At 46.6% G+C, this 27,107-nt stretch overlaps 1 protein-coding gene across 1 annotated transcript in view; it reads right to left on the bottom strand.

Moving 5' to 3' along the window:
* Positions 1 to 27,107, bottom strand: part of CFAP47 (cilia and flagella associated protein 47) — a 3,369,192-nt gene that overhangs the window by 2,918,540 nt on the left and 423,545 nt on the right. Inside the window, exon 16 of the mRNA XM_069639370.1 lies at positions 7,217 to 7,347. Coding sequence (XP_069495471.1) covers positions 7,217 to 7,347 — 131 coding nt within the window. The remainder of the gene's footprint in view (positions 1 to 7,216; positions 7,348 to 27,107) is intronic.

The following is a 27,107-nucleotide window of genomic DNA, read 5'->3' as shown; positions in this document are numbered from 1 at the left end:
ATAACGGGATGCAATGTATGGACTCTATCTTTTCTTGTGGTTGCAGAACCCTGTTCCCCACGTGGTAACCCATATACTTGGTGTGAAAGGCTGCAATGGAGGTTTTCTTTGGATTGATCCACAGTCCAGTTTGTTGTAGGACACGAACAATAACACTGAGGTGTCGTAAGTGTTTCGCCCGGGACAGGGTGTGGACAAATGTCGTCCAGGTAGGCGCCAGCATATTGGTGGTGGCCCCTCAGGATTTTGGGCATTAGTCTCTGAAACATGGCAGGGGCACCCTAGAGACTTAAGGGGAGTACCATAAACTGATACAGCCTCTGGTGTTGTAAACAGATTTTTCTCCTTGTCCTCCGGCCATGGGGGTATCTGGCAATACCCTTTTGTGAGATCTATGGTTGTTATAAATCGAGCATCATCCAGCCGGTTCAACAGATCCTCTATCTGGTCCATAGGATATGCGTCAAATTTAGAGATACTATTGAGACGACGGAAGTCCATGCAGAACAGAATACTCCCATCGTGTTTCGACACTGGGACAATTGGGGAACACAACCGGCTGCTAGAAGGTTCGATGACTCCCAATTTCTGGATTTGTTGACCAGTTGGATCCGGGCTCATGGGATCCTATAAGGTCTCATCCGCACTGTGTGGTCCGTTGGGGTGTGTCTGCTATGGTGGGTGTCGGCTGTATGCCCCTATAAGGTTAAAAAAAAAAAAGACAAATATTCTTGAGAAGTTTGGATAGCTTGCACCTCGGTTACCAAGTTCAGGGTTGATGTGTAGTGCATCCACCCTTGCTTCCTCAGTTTATGAGGGGGATGGGGGGGTATTTCTGTACTGATCATGGCCACTGTAGGTAGAGATTCTACCCATTTTTTCGGGAGGTTGATATGATTGGTTTGTATAGCGGATTTCCCCATCTTCTTGCCGAACTTTGTACGTGATTAGGCCTACTACCCGTTGTATCACATAGTGTCCTCTTCATGAGACCAACATCTTGCTTTCAGTGGTTGGTAGAAAGAACCATCACTTTGTCATCAGGTTGGAAAGTCTGTAGCCTAGATCATTTATTATAGTGTTTTACCTGCTCTTTCAGGGCTTCCTGGAGATGGGTTTGTGCGATGTTTTGCAGCTTCTCCACCTGTTCAGCGAGTCTCGGTTCATATTCAGTTAGGGATACCTCCTGGAATGGTTGCGTTTACCCTTCTTTCAGGAAATCCAAGAGGGAAATTAGTTGTCTTTCAAATAACATTTAAAATGGGGCAAAACCAGTAGAAGATTGGGGTGTTTTGCGTAACGTCATGAATAAGCAAGGTAGCAGATGATCCCAATTCCAATCCCCCGGGTCTATGGTCCTGCGAAGCATCTGCCCAATTGTCTGTCTGATCCCTCAATTAGATCATCCGTCTGGGGTGGTATACAGCTGTTTTCAGATGTTGGATGTGTAGTGATCGATAGACCGGTTGTAGAACAGCCAACAAACTTTGTTCCTTGATCCGTCACAATCTCCCGAGGTATTCCCACTCAAATTATGAAGAGGATAAGGACATCAGACTTGTTCGGCCGTGATTCCACGTAAGGAAAAAGCCTCTGGATACCTGGCACTGTAGTCGACTATCACCAGGAGATATTTATGGCCGCTACTGGAGGGATCCAATGGGCCCTGTGAGAAACCAGAACTTTTTCACAGTTTCTCTGGGGGTTAACCATGTTTCTCATAACAATACTCGATATGATTCGTCGTGTCCTAATCGCTCCAGGACTACCTTTTCATGTCCACATAAGTGGTGTCGCCAATAGAGTTGGTAGACCTGGTGGGCGCTCAGCATCTCTCCATTTATCAGCAATACTATATATTGTTGACATCTCTCTAATGGCCACAGGACGTTCTGTGCTCCCCTTTCAAAGGTCACAAAAAAGTGGGACGGGTCTTTGCCCACTGTATACTTCTGTAATACTATAGTGAGCAATTGGGGTTGTCTTCTTGTGGTTGTGGTATTCAACAGCTGTGCCTGCTGCTAATGTCTAGCTTGTTGAAAGACCGGTTGATCTGATTGGGCTTGTTAGTTTTGCCCCTGGGAAGCCTGCTGCAGTTGCTGCTGGCCCTCAGTGAGTTCCTCATCAGAATCTCCCTGGCGTTGTCTCAATCCCACTTGTAACACCTTGGGCAGTAATGATCACTCCACACGTCTCTTGGTACTCAAGAGTTTATTTATTACTGGAGGCAGGATGTCCCCAATTACAGCATTGCAGTCTCCACCGTCTCTGCTGCATCTCCATCTTGCTGCAATGAAAAGATGCGTATATGCCCCTCTGTTTAGTTTCCCTCCTTTTTCAACCCCCCTGCATTCTGTCTGATAGGGTCAGTCATTCACCTCATTCTCCCCGCCTGGTCTCCCTCCCCCTCATTGGATATTAGGGTCACTCCCAACCAATCAGAAGGCAAGTATTTTTTTCCTTCTTGGTTTCTCCTTAAAGTTCCGAACCCAACAGTACATCGGCATGGGGATGCTGCCATGATTGACCGCATGGTTTGTGCTCCAGCATCCGCCCTGCTGCCTGCCCTCTGAGGCAGAGCATTCTTCCTGGTAAGACTTCAATGTATCAGGGAGGAGAGGCTGCTGCTTGCTCCAAGGGGTTGGGCCGGCGTCCTCGGCTTCCTAATCAAAGGAGCGTCGAGCGTCGTGCGCCTGCGGTGTCTGCCCCACTCCATTGAAGGGTCCGGTTGTTGCTGCGGTGTCGGGCCCCTCCCTGACAGGGACGCGAGGTGCTGTAGCTGCCTCTGCTTCATCCCTGCCAGGAACACCGCTGTGCGCACCAGTACGTCACAAGACCCTAAAAGGATTAAAGTTCTAGCATGGAGAGTGATGAACCCTGAATTTGGAAAGGGAGAGCCTGGAATAGGTGGAGGAACAGGCTTGAGGCAAAGTGTCACAGAAGTGCAGGTGAAGGACAGAGTGGAAAAGGATGAATATGCAAAGGTTACAATGTACAAGCTTGTGGAGGGGGAGAGAGAGAGAGAAAGAGAAAGAAAGAGAGAAAAAGAGAGAGTGAAAAAGAGGGAGGAGAGAGAGAGAGAGAGAGAGAGAGAGAGAGAGAGAGAGAGAGAGAGAGAAAGAGAGAGAGAAAGAGAGAGAGAGAAAGAGAGAGAGAGAAAGAGAGAGAGAGAGAGAGAGAGAGAGAGAGATATTGGGTTAGTATGCTTTAGAAGCAGGATTCTGTGAGAAGGGGGTTGGTGAGAGGCCTAGGGATTATCCTGTAAAGGCCCTTATGTCTTCATATGGCTCCAGGCCTTAGTTGAAGACCAGTTCAGAGGTAATACCAACTACAGAACAAGACAACAGGCTCTAGTTCAGACTTCAGAGCCTCAGAGGTGGCCTCCCAGTCGTACCATGGCTGCACAAGACCATCATTGTGGAGGCTGCGAATATGAGAGACTGAGACTTTGCTAACAGACCAAAACGGCAAGAAAAATTATTTCATTTAGGACACTGTTCACATACCCACATTTCTTTTGTTAAGTTAATCCACAAGGATGGATCAGGGCCCAGACCTAATGAGAACTGAAAAAACCTCTTGCATGACCATCCTCGCCATGATTCAGTTATTTTTGTGCTCATTCTTGGCACAGAGGGAATTATTTGGGTTTTCACTTTTGAAGAACCCTAATAAAAACGTTTTAGGAAACATTTCATATCTGGTCTGTGGTTGATGCGCGTACATTTTTGGCACAGAGCAAGGCATGTTTTATTACCCCTCTGGCCCTAGGGATCTCCTGATGTTCTTTACTGAAGCACAACCTTATAGCTCCCCCCCTCCCTCTCTGACTCTAGACATTCCCTTTGTGCTCTTACTGGGCAAGCCCTTCCAATTTCCATGTCTTGCCCTAGGGCACTGTTACTCATTATGTGGCCCTCCAGATGTTTTGTACTTCAGCTTCCATGATCATTCACCAACTATGCTGGCTAGGGCTGATGGGACTAGAGGTCCAAAGCATATGGAGGGCCACATAATAAGTAACCATGTCCCAAGTGGTCTTCTGGGTAGGATTTTCTTCTCCCCTTTGCTTGCACTTTGACAGGCTCAGTAATTCTGACCCGCTCAGCCAAGGGTTCTACTGTTTGGATACACCTATGACAGGCTCAACCTAGTTTTGAAAGGTTCTGCAAAGCTTCTTTAGTTGCCTCTGGTGACTTGGCAGCTACAACCAGTATAGTTCCAAAGTCAATAGCATTCTACTCCTATTTGATGTATATAAAAGGCTGGATGATGGCAGTTCATATTTGCTAGTGCTACTTGATTTAATTGGCAGCATTCGACATCAATGCTTTTGAAAATGTTGTCTGATTGAATAGGGATCAAAGGCACTGTTCTTGCCTGGATCCGTTCATTATTATAATCAAGAAAGCAGTTGACAGTTCTGGGTCAAGATAGTTCTGATTCTATTTCAGCCCCTTTTGGGGTCCATCAAGGCTCCATTTTGTTCCCTGTGCTTTTTAAAATTTATATGCAGAACTTTTAGGTCTCTTAGCTAAGAAACAAAGTGTCTATGCATCAGTATGCAGACAATATGCAAGTGCATCACCAAATTGCATCTGAAAGTGACATGGGATGTCTAAAGAATTATTTATTTGATGTTGAAGCATGAACGTCTTCATATTTTTTTTAAGTTAAATATCTAGTGAAACCTAATTTGTACTGCCCACCCATGCTCAGGGTTTACTTCCTTTACCTAAATGGTTAACTGATGCTAAGATTCCCAGAGCACCAGATGAGTTTTCCAAAACTGGTAAATCTTTAGAGACCATGTTGGATTCTTCACTATCCTTTACCCCATTTCACATGTTAGTGAAAGTTGGTAGTTTACACTTATTGGATTTTAGAAAAACTTTTTTCTTTTAACAGTGTACCTAGCACCTGCCGTGGGATCTCGGGGACCGGCTCTGGGATCGGAATAGTTTCCTAAAATCCCAAGCAAGGGCAATAGTTTCCCAAAATCCCAAGCAAGGACACGGCAGATGCGTCATATGACCCACACAGTCGTGACTTTGCCTGCAAGACTAGAAAATCACGTCCCGCTACAGGGATTTAAACCCTGCTCTCCAAAGACCTGGCGCTTCTCAAACTGGCTACATTCTTGCGAGTGGTGTTTGTTTCCTGACTTCAGTGGATACTTTTGACCTCAGCTTCCGTATCTTGGATTTCTTTGTCTTCAAGACTGTGTCTTGGTACTTGGTATTTATTGCTTGTATTGCTTAGTGTTTTTGGACTCAGACTGGTTTACTGGATTGAATTTGGATTTCCCTTTTTTCTGTTTTGGTGTTATTTCACTTTGGGATTTTGGAATTTTTACCTTGGATTGCGCTTATGGATTATTGGCAGAAGCCTTCTGGACTCATCACAACATTCGCGCTCCTTCCCCCCCTCCTTTTGTGGCACTTGCGCTGCTACAGTGCAGCTTCCCTTCTTCCCTCTACAACTTCCTTCTACAACACCTTGGAGCACACCTACTTTTTGGATCAGGTCAATCATATTTGCAAGGGTGGATAGATTCCAAAGGGGATTCTTGGGGTGCTTTATCCTGGTCAGTTTGGCTAACGCAGAGTTTACTTTCTTTACAGCTTGGGAACAAGAGCTTGGTGGTGTACCTCCATTCCTTCCTTCCTTTTGCCCAATCCTCTGGTTAGCGCAGTCCGCTTTATAAATGGCCTAACAGATATATTGGGAAGTAGGCTATCCAGTTCACCCGACAACTCAGCTCCTGGCAGCTTTCTAGTTTTCCCTCTCCTAGGCCCACTTAGTATTCTAAGGGTGTTTGGGGATGGTGCCTTCTTCCACAAGTTGCCAATCACACGGCACAAACCTGGCCCTCTTCTACTCTGCTGTCCCAAGATGTTCTCCTCCCCATCGCATCACTATCCCTTTGATGTTACACTCCAACTTCCTACCTCCACCTTTTGAGGTTACCCCATTTCCTCTTCTCACTCCTGTCTCTACTCCGCTTTTCACTACCATTCCCTCCAACTATCGCCTTACTACTCCCTCCGATGTTACCTATCCTCCCTCCTCTCTACTACTACTACTACCTCTCCACCACTACTACCAATACCTCTCTCGGGCTCCAACTACTTCTACTCTATTACCACTTCTCATATTACTACCGCTCCTCTCCCTCTATTATCGCTCTGCTGCTGCTGCCACTACTATGTCTTTTCACCTACCACTACCTCTTACCTCTCGCGCTACCACACACTAGCACCACCTCCCACTTCCACTACTGCTCCACTGCTCCCACTACCTCCCCTTACAACTACTCCCACCTCCTCTTTACTCATACTCAACCACTACGTCACTCACTCCTCACACCCATGCACAACCACTCCACAGATCCCTCTCACTAATAACCTCCACACACCTTCCCTGCTCTCCTCCTCTGGTCTCCCGAATGTCCTTCGCCGCCGCCTTCTGTCCTCACCAAACTAACCCACCACCAACTATTCCCACCCACTCCAGGATTGGCCAACATTCCCTGGCCAATGACTTAACTGACTGGAGGGGTGTGAGATGAGGCCTCTAACAGGGTTTTAGGGATGATCTCATTAGATTCATCATATATCCTTCAACCACACATCCCTATATTGCCTATGCTTGCCATTACAATCTTTTTGGTGCACAACAGATCATAACACTCAGGGTTCACGTGGCAACACAAACCCTCACGTGTTGAAACCCATCTAGAATCTTAACACACAGACAGGCAGTACACCCAAGTCTGCACACCACAATGCCACGATCCCCTCTTGACTCTCCCACTATGACCCACCCGCTATCTTCCAGAAGCAAGCACGAGATTGCAAAAATTGCAGAAGTCATGCTATGCAAGCTCCAGTTATATAACATTTGAATTTAGAGAAACTTCAACTGACACAGGGCAACATTCTATTAAGTATGAAATGTCATGGGAATTGCAACACTTGAGAAGCAACCTTTTTTGCTTTTTTTAAATCTTTAAATAAGCTTTGAAGGAAATTATAATACTTGTTTTACTGTTTCCTAAAAACCTGTAAAATCATATCTAAAACAGCAAACTTCCTTACAAAGAAATGTACCGATCTCAAATGTCACTGTCCCCATCAGAAAATGCAAGAACAGAATATGCAAACTACATGCATTAAAGTACAGAATACAATGGAATGATGCGTTTTAGTCCTACCTTGGCAGTACATCTCAGTCGAATTGTGTCTCCATGGTACACAGTGAGGTTGAATTCTCCTTCCTCTGGAGAGAAAAAGCCTGGGTGCCATACAACTTCGCATTCAATATCTTTGAATGCATCCACTGTACCTGCAAACACAGTGATCAGATCACGTCATGCTTCACAATCATGCCACGTGCCCAAGAACATTGATCAACATCAAAAAAAGAAACAGGAAAACCCATGTGGCTTTATTTTCCAAATATTTGCAAAGATAATGCCCCCATAAGCCTGCAGTCTCCCTACCGCCCAACAGTAGCACCACTAGCCGAGCCCCATGGATGGAGTCTCTCGTAGCACAGCCCTGATGAGCTCCCAGTCCACTGTCTTAAATATCTCTTGCTTGGGGATCAGAGTTCCAAAACATTGTACCTGGGTGAACTTAATACAGAAAAGAACAAATGACTACCCCTGATAATGTTCTTTAGACAGGATGTTACTCCCACATATTCCTCATCTTTGATATCTTGCATCTAGCCTCAGCTGCTCTGGAAACCTTTTTCTCAGCAGAGGGTGCCATGCATTGTCAACTTGTGCCCCTCAATGGCCTCCGTCCGCTCTCCAGCAGGACAGCACCGACTGTATATATAAAGCATGCACTCCACCGTTACTTCAGTTCTACTTTCTCCTCTCTCAAAAGCAAAGATGTTGGAGGCGAGGAAGCTGTAATATACAGAAATTCTCCCGAGGAGCAGGATGGGAGGAACGATGAGAAATACGTGGTAGGAACAGCCAGTTAAAATAACATTACCAGGGGTAAGTAATTTGTTCTTCGAATGGATTGTGTCTTCCCACATACTCATCTTTGATAGACTCACAAAGCAGTAAGTTACTGGAGGTGTGGACAGAGAATTTAACTTTCATTAGTGCTGTGTAAAACAGCTTTCCCAAATGTCCCCCTCCTGACCCGATGCAGAGTCCAGGCAATAATGTTGTGCAAAACTATGAAGAGGACCATGTTGCAGCACTACAGATGTCCTGCATTGCAACCCCTCTCTGTAAAGCCGATGAAGTAGCCACATCCCTAGTATAGTGTGCCCATAATCCAACCGGGACGTCTTTACCCGCTAAACTGTAGCATTCTAATATGCAAAGGATAATCCAGTGGGACAAGGTCTGCTTGGTTACAGCTAAACCTAGACGGGACCGCCATACCCCACAAAAAAACTGGTTGTCTTGCCTAAGCTTTGCCATTCTAGATAAGTAAAAGCTCAAGGCCTTATTAGGTTCAAGACAAAGTCGCTTCTCCATGGAGGGATGTGGTGGCGGGTAAAAGGTAGAAAGCACAATCTTTTGTGCTAGATGAAATTCTGAAACTACCTTCAGAAGAAAGGGCAGCACACTCAACACAACAGTCTCCTTGTAAAAGGTGGTAAATGGAGGGTTACAAGATAGAGCCTTTAATACAGTGACTCTACGAGCCGAGGTAATTGCTGTTAAGAAGACTGTTTTAATGGTCAGCATCCTTAAAGTACATAAAGGGGCTCAAGTGAAGCGCCCACCAGGAATTTTAACACCAGGTTCAGATCCCAGACAGGAACAGTGAACGGAACAGGAGGGGAAACATTAGTTGGTCCCTTCAGAAATCGGACCACAATAGGGATCTGAAAGAATGATTCATGCTCTGGTGAATGCTTAAAAATAGACAGCGCTGCCAGAAAGCCTTTTGCAGTGGCAACTTGCAGCCCATGGTGGGCCAAATGAGGTAAAAAAGACAACACCACTGGTGTGTCGCAGGTGAAAGGGTCTACATTCTTACCTCTGCACCAACTGCAAAATGTGTTCCAAAGGCAGCGGTACAGAGACTTTGTTGCTGGTCTTCTGGCTGAAAACAACATCTCATTAAGTCTTCCCGAAGGTCCCAATCTTTGGATCTTAACCTCCCAGAAACCAGATGTGAAGTTTCAGGGTCCTGATTTCTGGGTCAATAATGCAACCCTATCCCTCTTGCGAAAGAAGTTCCACTCTTTGAGGAAGAAGAATTGGAAGGCAGATGGACATGTCCAGAAGATCCGGGTACCACGTCCTCCTGGCCCCATCTGGAGCAATCAGGATCATGGTTTTCCCGAACTTCCTCAACCTCCTGATGTGAGGAATGACTGGTACTGGAGAAAATGCGTATAGGAGTAGAAATTCCCAGTCCACTTTAAACCTTTCTCCTAGGGCTCCTCCCAGAAAAAAAATCCCTGGAGCAGAACTGGTCGCACTTCCTGTTGACACCAGACAAATAGATTCACTTGAGGGGTTCCCGAGAGGGCGAAGAGCTCTTGAAGGCCTCCTGAGCTCGCTCGCACTCATGAGAGACTGCTCTGCCTGCTCAGACCGTCCACTACTGTGTTGTCCTCTCTGGCCAGGTGAATGGCTGTGAGAGAGATTCCTTTGTGCAGTGCCCAAAACCAGAGCTCCATTGCCTCTCTGCACAGTGTTAGTTACCCTACATCCCCTATTTTGTTGAGGTAATGCATGGCCACTGTGTTGTCCATCATTATCAGGAACTTGTTCCCCCATACAGAAGGCAGAAAGGCCATCAATGCTAGTCCGATTGGCCTCAGCTCCAGAAGGTTGATGTGTAATTTGGACTCGGATGCAGACCAACGACCGCCGATTGTGAGATCGCTGGTGTGAGCTCCCCAACCTGTGAGGGACGGGTCTGTAACTACTATAAACTCTGTCCATGGTTGCCAAAAAGGTTCCCCTTCAACATGTTCTCCTTCAGCCGCATGTGAGAATCCTGAAGGTGTCTCACCCACTAGTCCCCAGGGATCGGTCATTGTATTGTATTGCTCGCCCAGAGTGCACGGACAGTCATTAATCACCAGTGCAATTACGGAGCAATACTTTAAACGCAGGTAGACGCAATAACTTGCAACCACACACACTCTTAGAAAATAATGAGCACTTATACGGCTATTTATTCAAAGCTTGGAAGTAACAAGTGATAACACAGAAATAAATCACAGAAGAAACAGAGAATACGAAAGAAAATACATCACCGTGGGCGTATGTTCTGACTTGAGTGTCGTGTAGACCGATGAGTCCTCTGTCCCCAAGTGACGCAAAGGGGAACTTAATAGAAACCCGCTGTGCGACCTTTGAGGCCACAGGTGGGAGATGTCTTCCCAGATCCACGGAGCCTCTGGAACACCGATGCTGCTGTCAAGAAGGAACGGGGTTAAGTACCAGGCAATCACAACACAGTCAGATAAACAAAAGGATCTAAAATGTCTTACCTATTTGGTGTAAGGGTAACCCAGGTAACCTAGCAGAGAGGCTCGAGGCTCAGTTGATGCGGCGGTCCCTGGAATGGTAGAACCGCAGGTTAGCGTGGATGAAGGGCTAGCCACCTGTAGGAGAGAGGGCTTGACTTGAATCCCAAACAAGGGAAAGGGCGTAGAAGTTCAGCAAGGTAATCAGGGATGATCCAAAGGCAAGTCGAGGTGAAGTCCAAAATCCGGCAACAGGTCAACAGTTCCAAGCAAAGGTACCAAAGGGGTGTCCGAGGGAGTCCGAGGTAGAGTTCCGTGATCAAGACAGCAAGGAGCAAGTAGTAACGCCAAACAGGGTCTGAAGCCAGCTGAGAAGCAATGAGTGTTCTGTCTCCCAGACCTTTATACTGTGTGTCAGGGAGTCATGTGACGTCTCTGGATCATGTGACGTCCAACAAGGACACGTGACTCTGGATCACGTGACCGACGTGGTGACGTAACACCGCCCCTTCTGCCATACGCAATCGAGCCCGTACACCAAAGCTGGTACGTGGTTTCCGGTTCTTTGGGTTAACCGAATCACCTGAGCCTGGAACCGTGGGAGGAGATGGTGGAGATATGCGAGCAGTGTTCTGATGTGTAGCGAACTGGTGTGCAGAGGATCGTCTAACAGCGTAACTGGATTCTTCATCTCGCCAGAAGCGGCTGGAAGACCCTGATAACAGCCAGGCCGAGAGCACAACAGCCCACAGGTATGCCGGACGGAAGCGTCCCCCCTCCGACTGAGGTCCCCTCTGACCGTTAAGGGGTTCCACATATATGCACTCCTCAAAAAGGGGTGGTAATTTCTCGAACCTTCTGGCAACGCACTTGCGCATTGATAGGCAGCCGTTGGTTGCCAGCTGGGTCAACCGACAGTAACCTCAAGGAGCAAAGTGCTTCCCTCCTCTAAAAACAAGCACCACGGAAAACAGTCCCATAACTCATAACAAGACATAACAAAGCCAGCTTTCCCAGCAGAATGTCCTTGACTGCATACCAACTTTGGAAAGCATGTTTTCTTCAGCATAGTAAATCTAGCTCTCAGCAAAATGAGTACAGCTTTTCACTGCGGCAAGAAATAAATATCCATTATGGCTCCCAGAATACACTGCGCACCAGCGCCATGTTTTAGCTCAAGCATAACAGTCATCCAGGTGGCCAGGACACGGATGGCGAGATGCGGTATCGCCTTCCCTATAGCACCTTCACCCCATCCTACCACTTAGGCTACCTAGGAACTCAACCTCACCCTCCCCTCCTTTCCCGACACAAACACGTTCTCATCGACAGCTCACAGTGAGCGAAAATGGACTAACACCAGAGCCGTGTACCTGACATGTCCAATACAATGGTCAGGCAATGTCAGGCAATTACTGATTACACACACCTGACTTCCATTACACTTCCCCCACATGGATTAAAGGTGTAGCACAAAAGCACACTGGGAGCAAGGCAACGAACACGAGGAAACAGCGGTTCCAAGATGGCAGTTTAATACGAGGAGAAAGACGGCAAGACCAGAAAGGGTTGCAAGAAGGGAAGTGCCCTTGACCTTTTCAGACCATTACTTTCGCGAACCTTGGAAAGTAAGAACCTAAAACCAGGAACTAAAGCTGAACAAACCTGCATTGTGTGTCAGACAGAAGTAGCCGGCTCTCCTGCGTCGATAACCAAGGCAGGGAGGAGCGGCTGTCGCTGTGGTACTGTCCTTGGCTACTAAAAAAAGAAAGCAGCGCCAGTCGCAGCACAGCTGGTGAGTTGGAGAGACTAATAACAAACCAGTCTGTGTCAGAACCAAGGTTCAAGCGGCAACATTGTATGAAGAAATCTAAAGGAAATGGCGTGTGACGCGAAGATATTGTAGGAATGATTGAACTTTGGGGAGGTCAAATGAGATACCATAGACAGAGTGGTCCGGCGCCACAAGGCTGCTCACTCAAAGGTCTCTGTCAGGTATCCAACTTTGGCAACTTTTGAAAGGGGAATTTTGAGATCGAAGTGGTCCTGCATTGGGTCAAGCTAAATCCTGTGCACATTCGAAAGTCGATAGTTGAATGAATGCTACAATTGGTCCGAGTCCAGCTGATGGATACGAATTGTGACGGAGGAACGATCTTAGCCCGGCTGAGGGGGTTCCGGGGTGAACCGCGAGTCACCCGAGAAAGAGTATTCTCTGAATATTATAAAAGGGAGCTCTGAGCCGGGAAGAAGGGGATCCACAATACTGACTGATATAAAAATGGGATCGGAGCCCGGCTGAGGGGGATCCAAGATGAGTCACCTGAATTGAACACTTGAAAGAGGAAAGGAACTTTGTTTATTTTGTTGTTGTACATCAGGCCCTCTGAGTCAAGAGACATTTGGAAAGCAAAGAGACTTGCATCACAGAAGGCCCCGATGCTGGTAATGGAACTGTGTCCTTGTGCCGAAGAAGCCAGAGTGTGTGCTTTGGTCGAGTAAACTGACTTGTCCCGTGCTGAAAACGTGGGGAAGGAAGGCCAACGGCCTGAACATCCTGACATAATTTTGTGAACACTTCAACACTACCCCCTACTATGTATGTTTAGCAGTAAGGATTGGCACTATTTTATAATTTAGTATAGGCCCTTTTATTTTGACTAGACTCCACTAGGACTGCATTATTATTATTATGTGATGGTCGTTGCTTGCTCCCGTCTGTAGATTTAGATTGAGATAGGAGTTTACCACACCCTTGTTGAAGTTCAATAAACACCCTTTAACTGTGGTCACTTGTGTGTGACTTACTGTTGATGCCATGCCTTCCTTAGACCCACCACAGCAGATCCTGTGTGACATTGCTCGGGATCTGTCATTCCCCTGGAGAACCAAGACCACTGGGATCTAAAGGGACCTCATTCTCAGACAGGCCTCTGGCACCAGAAAAATGCTGGGTGTCAGGAGACTGAGCAACCTTAGAAAATCGAAGGCCGCTAGACGTTGGATGTTTTGAAAATTCATGACCATCTACTGAATGTGACGAGCCCCAAACTTGGGTGGCAAGGCTTTCCCAGAGGAAGCATCCAGGAACGCTCCAATGAATTGAAGCTTTTGAGAAGGTACCATGTGGCTTTTCTTGAAATTGAGGGAGAAGTCCAGCTTGTGAAGAGAGTGGCAGGTAATGCTGAGATGCACCAGGACCTTTTCTGGGGAATGGGCCCTGATCAGCCAATCGTCCAGGTAGAGGTTGATGTGAATCTTCTCCCTCCACCCCCCCATGATACTTGCTGCCACTACCGCCATTAACTTGGTGAAAACCCTCAGGGCGGAGGTGAGCCCAAATGGCAGAACCCGAAAGTGAACATGAAAACTGGCAAAGGCGAACCTCAGGTACTTCCTCTGGTGTTGAATTGAATAAGATAATATTGTGAAAGCGCCTGATATGCTGAAACAATTACTAACATTTCAATTAAAACCTTCAATTAAATTGTTTTGTTCAAATGTTTAAATGCATTTACACAGTATCTCAACACTTAGTGCCCAGCAGAAAGCCCCAAAATGTAGAAGTCTGCAGTCGAACAGAGATAAACCGCAGTGGGGCATTCCTCACACAGTTCAATCGATACGGCAAAATGCAACCACAGATCTTTGTGCTTTTCACAAGAGAAGTGTTTAAAAGCTTTTATTTTATTTGACCCTTCAGATTTTTAGCACTCATGGAGTTAAGCTGCAACTCCCATCCATCATCTAATAGTATAGGTAATCCTTAACATTCTTCAATGATACAGCAGGGACAATCAACCATTGAAACACTGCTCCGGATACAAAACGTTCTAGGAATTCCCCTGCATCCAGTATTTGTCTACAAATCTGGTGAACACATGACCATTAGCCACTTCCATAAACACAAAAATACTTATTTACATTTAACAAGTCATTGTAACTCACAGTCAAATCAAACTTTAAAAAAAGAACCTCAAATCTTGACCCAAAAAAAATAATCTGCAAAGTAGTGTGACAATTTCCCTCTCAACCCAATAGGCATCACTCAATCACTCAAGAATTGCATAAAAAATGAACTAGATATTTTTTTATATTGCTAAATAGGTTTAGCCTTCAGTTCTTTATTTCTGAGCTGGCAATTCGGACTGAAGCTTCCATCATTGGACTAGAATGGAGTCTTCTCTTTCTGTTCTCTTTGGATCTGAGGTGGTAATCTTAAACTACAAACCCCAGTATGCATATAAATAACCTTTCTCCTTTGCTACTCTTTGGCCCTGAACTGATAACCGATGAAGTTACATGTAGAGTGCATGTAGGGAGAGGAAGAGGGCGCAGAACAGGTGAACTCTGGGAGTCTGGAGAAGACTGCTCCTAAGAGAATTTAGCAGTGGAGGTGTTACAGAGGGGCACACAAAGATTCCAATCAGAATCCCTTAAACCAACCAGTAAGCCACACTGAAAGAACCGTTAAACAACGACCTTCCTTGGAGGTAGGGTGGGGCATTAATCCCAAAGTCTATAGGTAAAAGCATAATTTGCTCCGTCCCAGAGCTCCATCTAATACATATTATTAGTGATAATAGACAGGAAAACCAGATGCCTGCAGACAGGTACACTGAGGGAACAGTCCATGGTACAGTTCAAAAGTAAAACAGCTGACTGTTTGCAAGCCTCCACACCTACGAGAGAAGTGATGCAAGGACTTTCATATTCAGGCAAAAGCTGGAGGTAAGGAGCTCACAAAAAGTGGCTTCCTATTCGAGCAAGGGAGAGAGCGAGTAGAACATTAACTGAGCATCTGTCGCATAGCTAAAGGAAACCATCCAATAGCAGAGGAGGCAGCTGGACCTGGAAGTTACAAGGCCGCCAGGACACTTCAGCAAAACAAAAGGGGTGATGGCTGGAAGGTTTTGAATGAATCTTAACCTCTGGCATTGCTCTGGGCAATCCTCCAGACCATCGTTCTTCCCCTGCCAAACTATTACAGAAAGGGGAAAGACCATATGCAAATCAGGCTTGGTTGCACTCCACAAGGGGCAGTCAAGCCCGAACTGCTTGGTCACATCCCTTCTGCACGAGACCACAAGCTTCCTCAGACATGTTTCGGCATACTGGTGTCGAACCTCGAAAGCCTAGCAGAAGCCAGAAAATCAGAAATAGATTGTAGCCCTTAAGTGCTCAGGCCTAGGAGGAGGACCCTTATTACATTGAAGGGATTCTCGCCCACCAACTAAGTAGCCAAAAGGAAGGGGATGGTCATCGTAATCCCCTAGAGCCAGGGGAAATCCTATATTCTGGCTGATAGGTGTGCAACGTCTACATCCAAGGAGCCAACAAGAATGTTAATATGCAAGTGCAACGTCCTAAACATAAAGGGAAATACAGACTGGGAGAATACTCAAAATGTGAGGGTTTCATGTTGTTTTAGTAATTCTGCAATTTTTCGAGTAGACCTTGTTTCTGCTGCATCCAAGAGAACTTGTAAAGTTGCCAAGTACACGCCTGGATGGCTAGGCAGCGCAAATATTAATAATTAGTTATTGTTTCAAAAGATGAAGATCCTGTTATCCTCGCTCGTGCAGATTTTCCCAGGGAAGTAAAACACACAGAATAACGGATGTCTTTCAACATTAGCCAAACAGAAATACAATAGTTGAAAAAGACACTTCCTGGTGTGAATTAGGCCTCGGGTCTGTGCAATGCCAAAATACTGAATCAGGCTTTGGATCTACTGCCCTGTGGTGACTATGATTCACAAGAGATTTCGAAATCAATTTCGATATACAGTATGATTGTAGTATAACCACCTCAGGCTAACTCCAATTTAGCGAATTAGCAAGAATTACCTACACCATTAGCCTTGAAAAAGACGTGTGGGTTGAAGCATGTGTAGGCGGTGTGAGACAGGCATGGTATCAAGAGAGACACAGATTCAAAGGATACTTTTTTAAAACCTTTATTTCTGAAAGTTCCTAGGTTGGTGTAATGCCTAAGTGGCACTAACCCTATAGGGATGGTTCCCTTAACTGATGTTTCTAACCGCTGCCGAAGTCTAGAAGTACAAAATAAAAATCTGTCTGTGTCTAAACCTAGGCTTAGCCTCACTCTTTGTCAGGCTGAGATCCTGGTGTCTGCGGAAGCTGGTGAACCCCCGACAATCCACCCAAAATGTGGCACTCTGAGCGGATAATATATATAACCGCTCAGTTTACCTCACTTCCAGGGGAAAGGGGGAAGGGACAAATTAACAAACACCAGGCTGGAAGCTATCGACTAGCTGGTTCTTCACCTGTAGTTAAAAACATAAACATATAATACACCTCATTACTCAATGGGTTACTATACTAACCTTAAAACTCTATATCCTTTACCAAAATAGTTAAAAAACCATACCTGGTACTTCTCTTCAGCATGCCCAGAGAAGTGATAAGCAGACACGACTTCCTTACTTGTTGACTAGAATCTTAAAGATCATTCAGCCTTCTCAGTAGGTCCATGAATGTAATATTTAATTTTGTAGTTCGTCTTTTAACCTCAAGTTTCTTGAACAAAGTCTTAAGTTCCTTAAATAAGTTAAAGGAAGTTCTTTTAAGTTCTTGTATTTCTTTTTATAGTGTCTTTTACCCTTGAACGGTTTTGAAACTTGCGATGAAATCTTCACGTGGAAAAATCCTACACGCGCGCTAAAAATCCAAACCGCGGGTAAAACGCATATGCGCTGAAAATCCAAACCGCGGGATAAAACACACGCACTTTAATCCAAGTCGCGGGAAATACGTACACGCGCTGAAAATCCAAACCGCGGGAAAAAGCACACGCGCTTTACTCCAAGTCGCGGGAAATACGCACACGCGCTGAAATCCAAATTGCGGGAAAAAAGCACACACGCTTTTAGTTTATCACGTGACACTTCTGAGAGCTCGCGCGGAAGCTCCACATAGATTTGTTCTTGCGCAGGCACAGATTCGAAACGCGTAACAAAATACACACGCGAACTCACGTAGCAAAACCCTCTCGTATATGAACAGATAACGCGAGTCAAAAGTTCACGCTCGCGCTTCATTCTCACACGCAGAGTCACTCGCGCAGGCTCAAGGTAACGGAAAAACCACGCGCTAGTTTGAAATGATACGTAGGAAAGAAAACAAACGTACGCGCTACAGTTTTTAGATACGAGTTTGCGATTTCAATCCTTTTAAATTAATATAACCTTTTTACAAAGTTCATCAAAACATGGAAAGTCACTTATCTCGTGATAGTCTTGAAAACTTCTTTTCTCAGAAAATTGGAAATTTCTCACTCCTGTCCTCTGTCTCCACGAAACTCCATACACGACTCCTGTTATATTTTCAAAGATGCCGCTCGACTGCTTGAAACTTGAAACCCCTGAACAAGTTAAGCAGGAGCAGCTTAGCACACGACCTCTCAGCTGGGCAAAGACGATGAAAGGCAGTTTAGAATGTTCACTGTCCTCCCTATAAACAATCTCCAGCCAATTAGATTTTAAACTGAGAACCTCCATCTTGGCTTGGGGCATTTTCCATAGACTGCAATGAAGGTTAAGGGCAAAATTGGCTGTTTAAAAATATAACCCATAATAACTTCCCAAAACCTTTCTATACTAAATATGTGTCTCCCCTGACCCAATGTCTCCCCTGACCCAATGTAAATGAGTATATGTTACTGTATGTAAAAGAATATGTCACTCCAACCTGACAGTACCTGACACTCTTTGACAAAAAAATGTATTAGGAAGTCTTTCAAAAGTAAAAGGTGGTGGTTCAGCAAAAATAGGAAACCAGGATTGGTTTTAGGTGGTCTTCTCATCAAAGGTAGGTTGGACAGCTTCAAAAGGATGAGTTCAATCAAAAGGGATTGTTCATTGGGCCTTCTCCATAGTCCAAACAATGTCAATGTCTTAAATGCCTCGGGGTTCCCTATCCAAAGCTTTAGTTCCTTCAGGAACACAAAATAGTCAAGATTCCACGTTGATAGGCCTCTCAGGGTTCCCTTCTCCAAGCTTAGGCCTCTTTCCAGTTCAAACCCAAGTACACCTCTTGGGCCTCTGTGTTCCCCTCCCCAAGCACAGGCCCCTCTTGAGCTTAAAATAAAACACAAGTTCAGTTTGTCAGGATGTACCTTGTTTTTAATATACAGTTCTCTCAAAGGGTTAGCATCAGAAACTTTCGAAAATGGCAGGTTATTTTCTCCTGAGCACAACCACTCTGAACCTTAACCCCTCTCTTAATTTTCCTGCTCTTAACTTTTCCCTTCAGGGGCTTTCTGCACCCCTTCTTGTTCCCCTCCGTTTTCTTGACTTTCCTTTATGTGCCCACTTGCACCTTTCTTTGCTTCGCCTGCACCCTTGCACGCTCCTCTTCATGCCCACTGGGACCCTTCTGCCCTTCGCCTGCAAACTTGCACTTTCTTTACCTCTTTGTGTCCACTGGCACCTTCCTTCTTGCTTTCCCATGCACACTTGCACTTTTTCAACCTTTCCGTGCCCACTGGAACCTTTTCCACTCTGCCGGGTCACTTGCACCCTTCTCTCTCTTTTCAGGTCGCTTGCGCCCTCTTTAATATAGTCCTTTTCTTTCGCGTCTCTTGCACGCTCTGCTTTCCGACTTTCACTTTCTTTCAATCTTTTACTTTTCACTCAATCTGCTTTCTTAACTAGTTTCCTTTTCTTTCCTCTTTTCCCCTGCATCCCACGTCATACATTTTCTTCGGCCCACTCTGCTTCAGTCAGTCGCATGCTCCTGAGTCTCTCCCAATCTCTATCTCCATGAGATTCACCCGGCCAGCAGTGCAGTGACAAGCAGTCCCTCCTGGCTGTGCGGGCCTGATGTCAGGGACTCACCACCTGCCCATCAGACACCCTTGGGGCCTGCACAGGTCCCAAGGGAATGAGCAATGTTTTACCTGGCAACAGCAGCCTGCAAGATACTTCGCTCCAGCTCTCTGAAGACATGGCTCCCTAGCCACGCTGCAGCCCCTGAGAAACACTGGGCCAGTGTCTCGGCATGCCGTTCTCCCCAGAGTTGTCGATCCTGCTGCTCTCTGCTCCGTGTCTTCTCTGGTCCAAACAACATCGGCAGCTCACTCATTCAGCTGTGCAGAACCACACCTTATATGGTTGCAAAAGCAGGCAAGTGGAGTCAGGTGTGTGTGATAATTAGGCAATGCCTGACTATCAATGGGACAACTTCAGTCCTTTCTATGGCCCATTTCCCTTACATTCTCCATAGTATTCCTATGGGAAATCTTCACTACTCTCGGTTGCCTCTTCCTCGTTCCAGTATTTGTTGGAAATGGGGACGGAGACGGGGGATGGGGGAGGAAGTGGGATTGAAAATTATCTTCGAATAATCATAGGATGACTGACCGAGGAAAGAGGAATCTACTGGCAGTGTTTGTATACCTCTGGGGTGATTCCTCTTTTGTTAAGTTGTTTCCCACTCCTTGCCCCCTGCCATAAAGGTACGGATCGTTGCGGCCTCCCCTTGGGTCTAGAATGTGGGGAGATAAAAAGGTGCTGGTTTAAAATCATATTGTTGTTTCCTCTGGCCCAGCTCCCTGCCTGCTTCTGTTCTTATATAATGTTCTCCCCTCTCTCTTGGATCAGAGAAAGTGGGGCCTGCATATCCCATAAAGGCTTCAGAGACTTCTTCCTCCTTGCCCATTATCCTGTTTGGATAACGCGCCTCAGCTGAGGTATTTCCATGATCACAACACCGGACTCCCCTACCCAGGTGATCCTCCCTTGCTAATCCACCCCCAATGTTGGGATCCGAAAGAGACAGCCCTCCCCCCTGGCCACCTGAATAGAGGAGTCTACATGGGAGAATACCCCTAGGTTTCTCACAGCGGTTTTGCCATGTATTTGTTTGGATTACATGAAACCAGCTTTAGATTGATGATACTTAATTTGTTACTTTACTAATATAAAACAAGGATTTATGTGAACTTTTTCTGGATGAATAACATTTTACATGTTTGGTGTATTTAATCTTAAGTATATTAAGATTTGGCACGATAGACACACAGGACACTTGTGCATTTTCAAAAACAATTGTCACCACATATGTTCCAGACGCACAAGCTATGGACAGAAATTAAGCACTTTAAACACCATGAGATAAAATGAACTAAGGGTTCAGCAACCCTGGACTTTGTTTTGTAGAGTAGGAAAATGCACTTGGGCCTAGAGACTAGGTCCAATTAGTATAGATTCTTGGACCAGTTTTGGTAATTACCCTAGCCAGATTTTTCCCTTTTTTATTGATGATCTTCCCCATAGGCCCTATGGAAGTTCAGCCAACCTGTATCGATAAGAGTAAGGTTATCCCATGAGTAAGTCTTAGAATCCCATGTACGGTGGTCCAATTTCATAGCCAGAGACTTTGGAAATACCACTACACCCTCTAGTGCTTTGTTCATACACTCCTATAAACAGTTGGCTTATTCAGAATGAGGAAGTGATCCCATTCTGATGATTCCCCCCTCCCCCTATAGGTCTTTGTCCAAACCTCCTGGAGAGAACAATAAAGACGTTTAACTTTTTCCTATTTGTCTAAAGTTTCCTGTTAATTTCAAACAGTGACTTAACAAGGAGCAAAAAATACCAGTGTTCAACATTAAGGGCGATCTGTTCTTTTTAGACCGAGGCTGGCAATGTGAACCACATTTTCGTGCCTTGAAACACTTGTGTATAGGCGCGTTATAAATGCCATATCATATCATTTGGCGAATGTGGTTCAAATTGCCAGCCTCAGCCTACAGTGACATGAAACCAAAGAAGTCCAATCATGTTGCATGCTGGTACAAGCAACATGACTGGACCTCTATGGTATCAGGTCACTGTATGCTGATTTTACAAATTCCAACAACACCTACCAGCATGTATTCACAATGCTGTCTCACTCCCCTCTAAAAAATGAGTTACTGAGGGAAAATTTTTAAGAGAAAGTTTGAATCATTCTAAAAAAAACTGCAGGTGTTAAAGAGGTATTAAAAAAAAAGTTTCAATTTTTCATACTGATCCAGATTACAAAAAGAAAAAGTTCCCAGCTCTGCAAACTGTTGCTTACAAATTAAATGGTAACACTCAGGCTCCTCGTGTACATGCTGGTTTACGTAAAAGAGAGGCTTTGTTTATTTCCATCCCTTTAAGTGGTCTTCCACCAGGTTCGGAGCAGTGTCCATGGTCACGTGAGCAGTTACACCTCCTCCAGCCCGCCACCCAATCAAACAGACTGCCTTATCTTCCTTTTATCCAACCTTTCGTATACGTCCACACGGCTGGTGTCACCTTGATCATCATCCGTTTTGGTCTGATGAAAACAAGGACAGTGCCTGATGTACCTGTTAGGGCCACGACAGGGCCAAGGGTCAGACCCCTGCCACTTTAAAAAAAAAAAAACGCATCAGGGAGACATTACAATGTCTGCCAAAGTCATCTATCCTTCTCAATCTCTGGGCTGGTCCACTCAACACTCACTCGCAGAACCCCCTCTCTACGAACTCTCAGAACCTCATCCACATCCCTCTCATCTCCACCATGCCCCCACCTCTCTCATGCAGAATCATGCTAATAAACACTCAATCAACTACCCTTCACGCAGCCATTGCTGAGCTCCACACACAAGCTCAATGCAACGTAGTCACCTAAACAGGACTCTTCCCCCACCTTCTCCCATGTCTGGTGTCCTCATCCCACCAGAGTACAGCATCCAACCACACAGGGGAAGTGTGGCAGTCATCCACAAATCCAACTTGGCCTGGAACATACTCTATGAACACCATGGTGACCCTCACTTCCCGTTACCACACAAACAGACTGCTACTTTCCATCTCATCTAGGGCCCTACTCACATGTGTGGCCCATTCCCTCAGGATATTTCGGATCTCATCAAATCGGCATCCATTGCACACAAACATCTGTTTTGGTGATCTCAACTTACCAAGACCTCATGCCACAAAAAGCACCAGGGATGCTCCATCATCTCACAAATCCATGAACGTAAACCGTGTACTGGACCCCACACTGTCAGGGGAAACATACTCAACATCGTCTTCTCCTGTCTCCCTTTGTAAAATGCCCCAACATGATCAAACTTGACTGAACAGACCATGCTGCAATCCAGATCCACTTTCCCAGTACCCTCATGATTATTATGGGACAAGGGAAGCTCACCATGTCTTCCGACGCTCCTTTAAGAACTTCCCCTTGGAAATACTATAGCAGTCTTTCCACGCTGGCCAGCCCAACCAACCCGAACATTGATGCTTTGTTAACTGTGATTAATCTACTGAGATAATCACTAGAACTCCGGTATGGACCTCCTCTCATATGGCCAGGGAAAGGCAGCCGCTACCTGATCCTGACCCTGGGGGTGGTATCATGCGGGAGGATCACATGGGAGACTCATGCTGGGGGACATTGGAGACCACCTTATCTCATGATTCCCCTATAATTCCAGAACTAGTGATGCCTTACTGTAAAATAGAACATATTAATTGTAATTGTTTATTTATGATATGATATGATATGGCATTTGTAACGCGCCTATACACAGGTGTTTCAAGGCGCGACGAGGCAGGGAGGGGAGGAAACAAGGGGAGACAGACAACGATCCTACTAGGCCAGGTGTCATTCAGATCGCGCAAGTGCAGGGGTGGGGGAGGGGGAAAAGTGCAAGGGGAAGGGGAGGGGGGGAAGTGCAGTACAAGGTAAGTGGCGTAAAGTAATAAATAAATAGGGCCAGCTGGTGGCAAGTGCAAGGTAAGTGCAGAACAAGTGCTGGAAAAGGGGGGGGGCTGTAGGGATACAGAGACAGTCCCGCAGTGCAGAGGGGTTCCAGGGCATCAGTGCAAGTGGAGAGTGGCTGGGCCCAGGACCGAGGCCGTTGAGAGTGGTCCAGTTGCAGAATCAGTGCAGTTTCAGTGAAGAATATTAGCTGTTCAGCAGGGGAGAGGGAGAGAGAAAGCAGAGGCAAAGAGGAAGGTTTTGAGGTGCTTCCGGAACCGGAGATGGTTCTCCTCAAGTTTCAGGGAGGCAGGAAGGCTGTTCCAGAGGGAGGCCCCTGCCGCGGAGAGAGATCCACCCCCAGCTCGTTGCTTCGAGAAGCGGCTGACCCTGAGGGAGTTGGAGGCGGATGAGCGAAGGGCTCGGGAAGGAAGATATTTGGGAAGAGAGAGTTGAAGGTATTTAGGACCAAGGCCCCAGAAGGCCTTGTGGACAATGCAGAGGGTTTTGAACTTTATCCTCGCAGCCACTGGGAGCCGGTGTAGAGATTTCAGTCCTGGAGAGATACGGTCCCTGGGCTTGAGGCCAAGGACAAGTCTCGCAGTTCTGTTCTGTATGAGTTGCAGAGGGCGGAGAGTGGAGGCAGGCAGATTAAGGTAGAGGCTGTTACAGTAATCCAGCTTCGAGAGAACCAGGGCTCGGGAGACAGTGAGCTTCTGGGGGAAGGAGAGGAAGGGAAGAATACCTCTGAGGAGGTGCAGCTGGTAGTGTGACTTCTTAGCGACGTCAGAAATATGAGGAGAGAAGGAGAGTGTGGAGTCGAAGATGACCCCAAGGTTTTTTGCATTGCAGGTAGGAGCAGGGAGGGGGCCAAGGGAGGCAGGCCAGAGAGCTGCAGGGAAGGAGGGAGTGGGTGTACCGATGAGTAGAATCTCAGTCTTACTGGCATTAAGGCAGAGGTCATTGGCGGCACACCATTCCTGGATAGCAGGCAGACAGTCAGAGATGAGGGAAGGAGAGGGGGAGGCTGAGGGTAGCCTGAAAATGAGCTGGGTATCGTCCGCATAGCACTGGAAATTAGGGCAGAGAGCGGCGATGCGGTGGGCAAGGAGTGCCAGATACTGGTTGAACAGCCAGGGAGAGAGATTAGAACAGCGCTTATACACAAGTGAAATGCTTCAAAGCGCAACGTGGAACAAATTGCTGTTTTTGAAAGACATATGAGTGGGTACAAGGAATAGTGGTCTCCCAGTGAATGCAGAGAGTGCCAGAGAGATAGAGGTAGGAAGGGTCAGAGGAGCCGAGGCTGACAAGGATGTTGGTGAGGGGAGTGCAGGCAATGAAGCCAGGACAGTAGTAGATGGCAAGGGAGCCAGTGTAGGAGGGTTCAAGGGAGCCCCAGATGCAGTGGCAGTGGGTGGCAAGGGCACCAGAGAGATGGAGGCTGTCAAGATTGTCAGAGCAGTGCGACTTGGCAAGAGAGCCTGTACAGCTGCAAGCGACAAGGGAGCAGTTGAGAAAGAGAGAGAGAGAGAGAGAGAGAGAGAGAGGAGCTGAGGTTGGCAGGAGGCACAATAGCAAAGGTGGGCATAGCTTGCAAAGGAGCCCGGGCATCCGTAGAAACAGGTGGCAAGGAAGCCCATGAGGACGAAAGCGTAAAGTTGATAAGGTGAGATAGACGCCTATCAAAAAGTAAGAGGTTGGCTTGAGGCCCTTGTACCAGAATGGTACCATTTCGATAAACTTTTATGATGACCCTTGAGGTGGAGAATGAGGCAAGAAAGCCCTCCCAGCGTGCCACCATTAATGTGTGAGGAAGAGTAAGGAGAGAGCAGAGCGACCATACCAAAGGTCCATAGGTCGGGAGAAAGAACTAGAAAGAGGATGTCAGGTGAGAGTCTCTCGGGCAGAAGCAGAAGCCCAATGTGTCCTTCTTGAGTTTCTTTCCACCAGACTTAGTGAGACGAGAAGGATTGGAAATAGAGAAGCAGTTCTAGAAGATAGGAGAGATTGAAAGCGCCATAGAGAGGCACACAGAATGTGGTATACTTAACCAGGCAGAACGGCTGAAGTACGTGGGCGGAAGTAGGTACGGAGGGAGCAGGTGCACACAAAGACCCAACAGGACTGGGAAGAAACAGTGGGAACTGAGGAGGGTGGGTGAACAGACGACAAATCAGAACAGTGGGCAAGGGAGTAATCAGCCAGCACAGACAAAGGAAATTGCAGGATGAGCACACACCTAAATCTTAATGTTACAAAATCCTCTCTGTACTTCAGTCCCCATAATGCGAGAACACTGGTAAGAGGAAGAAGGGCCCAGAGGCAATGAGGACTCAGAATGCATAGGTGCAGTCTAGTTGCTGCAGACCAAGGCACCTAAGCGGGATATCTAAATCCCAAGATGAAGCACAGCTGTGGAATGCAGGTGAAGCAGAAGAAGGACAAGGAGTTGCTGAAGGCCGTGAGAGGCATAGCAGATTAAGATGTAAGAGTAAGATAAAGCTGTTGGAGGGGCAGATATGATACGGCATTTATAACACGCCTATACACAAGTGTTTCAGGAGTAGCCACCGAGAGAAGCGCACCATCAGAAGTCACCTCGAAGGTTGAAAATGAACTGAATTGCAGAGTACGTGCAGCGGCATACTAAGAAGCCGCCCAGCTGGAGAGGAGACGTGCTCCCTGAGCAGCATACAGCAGACCGGTGAAGCCGTGGAAGATCAACGGTGCTGCCCTCGCTCAAGAAAACAGAGGTGCAGTTTACCGGAGGTTCGCAGAAGAGAATGAGAGCAGGCTGAGCGCTGAATCTTCACCACAAAGTCTGACAACGCGAAGAAGCCGCCTGTCACGACTCGCTCCCTTCGCTCCCGTTCCCACCACTTGGGGGCTTGATTTGGGGTTTATTCCCTACTGGACTTTTCCTTCGAACATTATGCTACAGTGCAGTGATGAAGTGGGAGCGCTAAATCCCTATTTTCCAGGCTACTTCCCTTCCGGATCCATTCCAGGTTTTTGGCAGCCAGCATGCTTCTTTAACCAAATGACTGCTTCCCAGAATGCCTGGCCCACTGCTCCACCTCCACCCTTGCAGGACAAGGTTGGGTGGAGGATAGGTAACAGCTGTGGCTGCAGGTGCAGCAATCAGCACACCCGAGGCGTGTGCTCGTTAAGCAGCTTTAAAAGCCTCAGTCTTACTTCAGTCCAGCGCTGGTCATCGTTTGCAGTGTTCCTGTTTTTGACTAGTCCCTGGTTCCTGGTTCCTTGCCTTTGTACCTACTTCCTTGTTCCTGTTTTCTTGTTTCCTCCGCCCTGAATTTCGGATTCATGCGCTAATTGATTTCTGCTCCCTTGATTTCCCTTTTTGTCTTCCCCTGTTTGCAGGCAGCAATTCTCAGTGCTTTCCCCTTTTAGATGCAGCCCAGTTTGTCTGTGTTCTATATTTCTTTGACTCTGTCCTTTGCTGCTGTTACCCATTTGCCTTAGCCTTCCTCTTAGTTTAGTTTCCTGTCTTTTCCTTGGAGGGGTAGGGAGAAGTTTGCATAGGTTATTTCGTTTTTTCCCTGCTCCTGATCCTTACTTTCTAGAGGATCCATTCCATGTTTTCCATTGCACTTCTGCATCCATTTCCCATTTGATCATTAGGTGTGGTGTGTGGTGGTAGCTAGCTCCTGTGTGAATGCTTATGTTTTCCCCACTAGTTTGTTATCCCTATTCCAACTTAGGTATTTAGTTTTCTGCAGCGGATCACGCTCTGCTGCCTTCCAGTCTCCGCCCTTGTCCTGCCGGGCTCTCCACATTGCAGCGGATCTCGCTCTGCTGCCTTCCAGCCTCCGCCCTTGCCCTGCGGGCTCTCCACATAGCAGCGGATCTCGCTCTGCTGATTCCCAGC

This window comes from Ambystoma mexicanum, chromosome 7q (assembly GCF_040938575.1).
Source record: "Ambystoma mexicanum isolate Mex_15411 chromosome 7q, UKY_AmexF1_1, whole genome shotgun sequence".
Lineage (NCBI taxonomy): Eukaryota > Metazoa > Chordata > Amphibia > Caudata > Ambystomatidae > Ambystoma > Ambystoma mexicanum.
The sequence above is the reverse complement of the archived record's forward strand: the minus strand, read 5'-3'. Positions and strand labels throughout refer to the sequence as shown.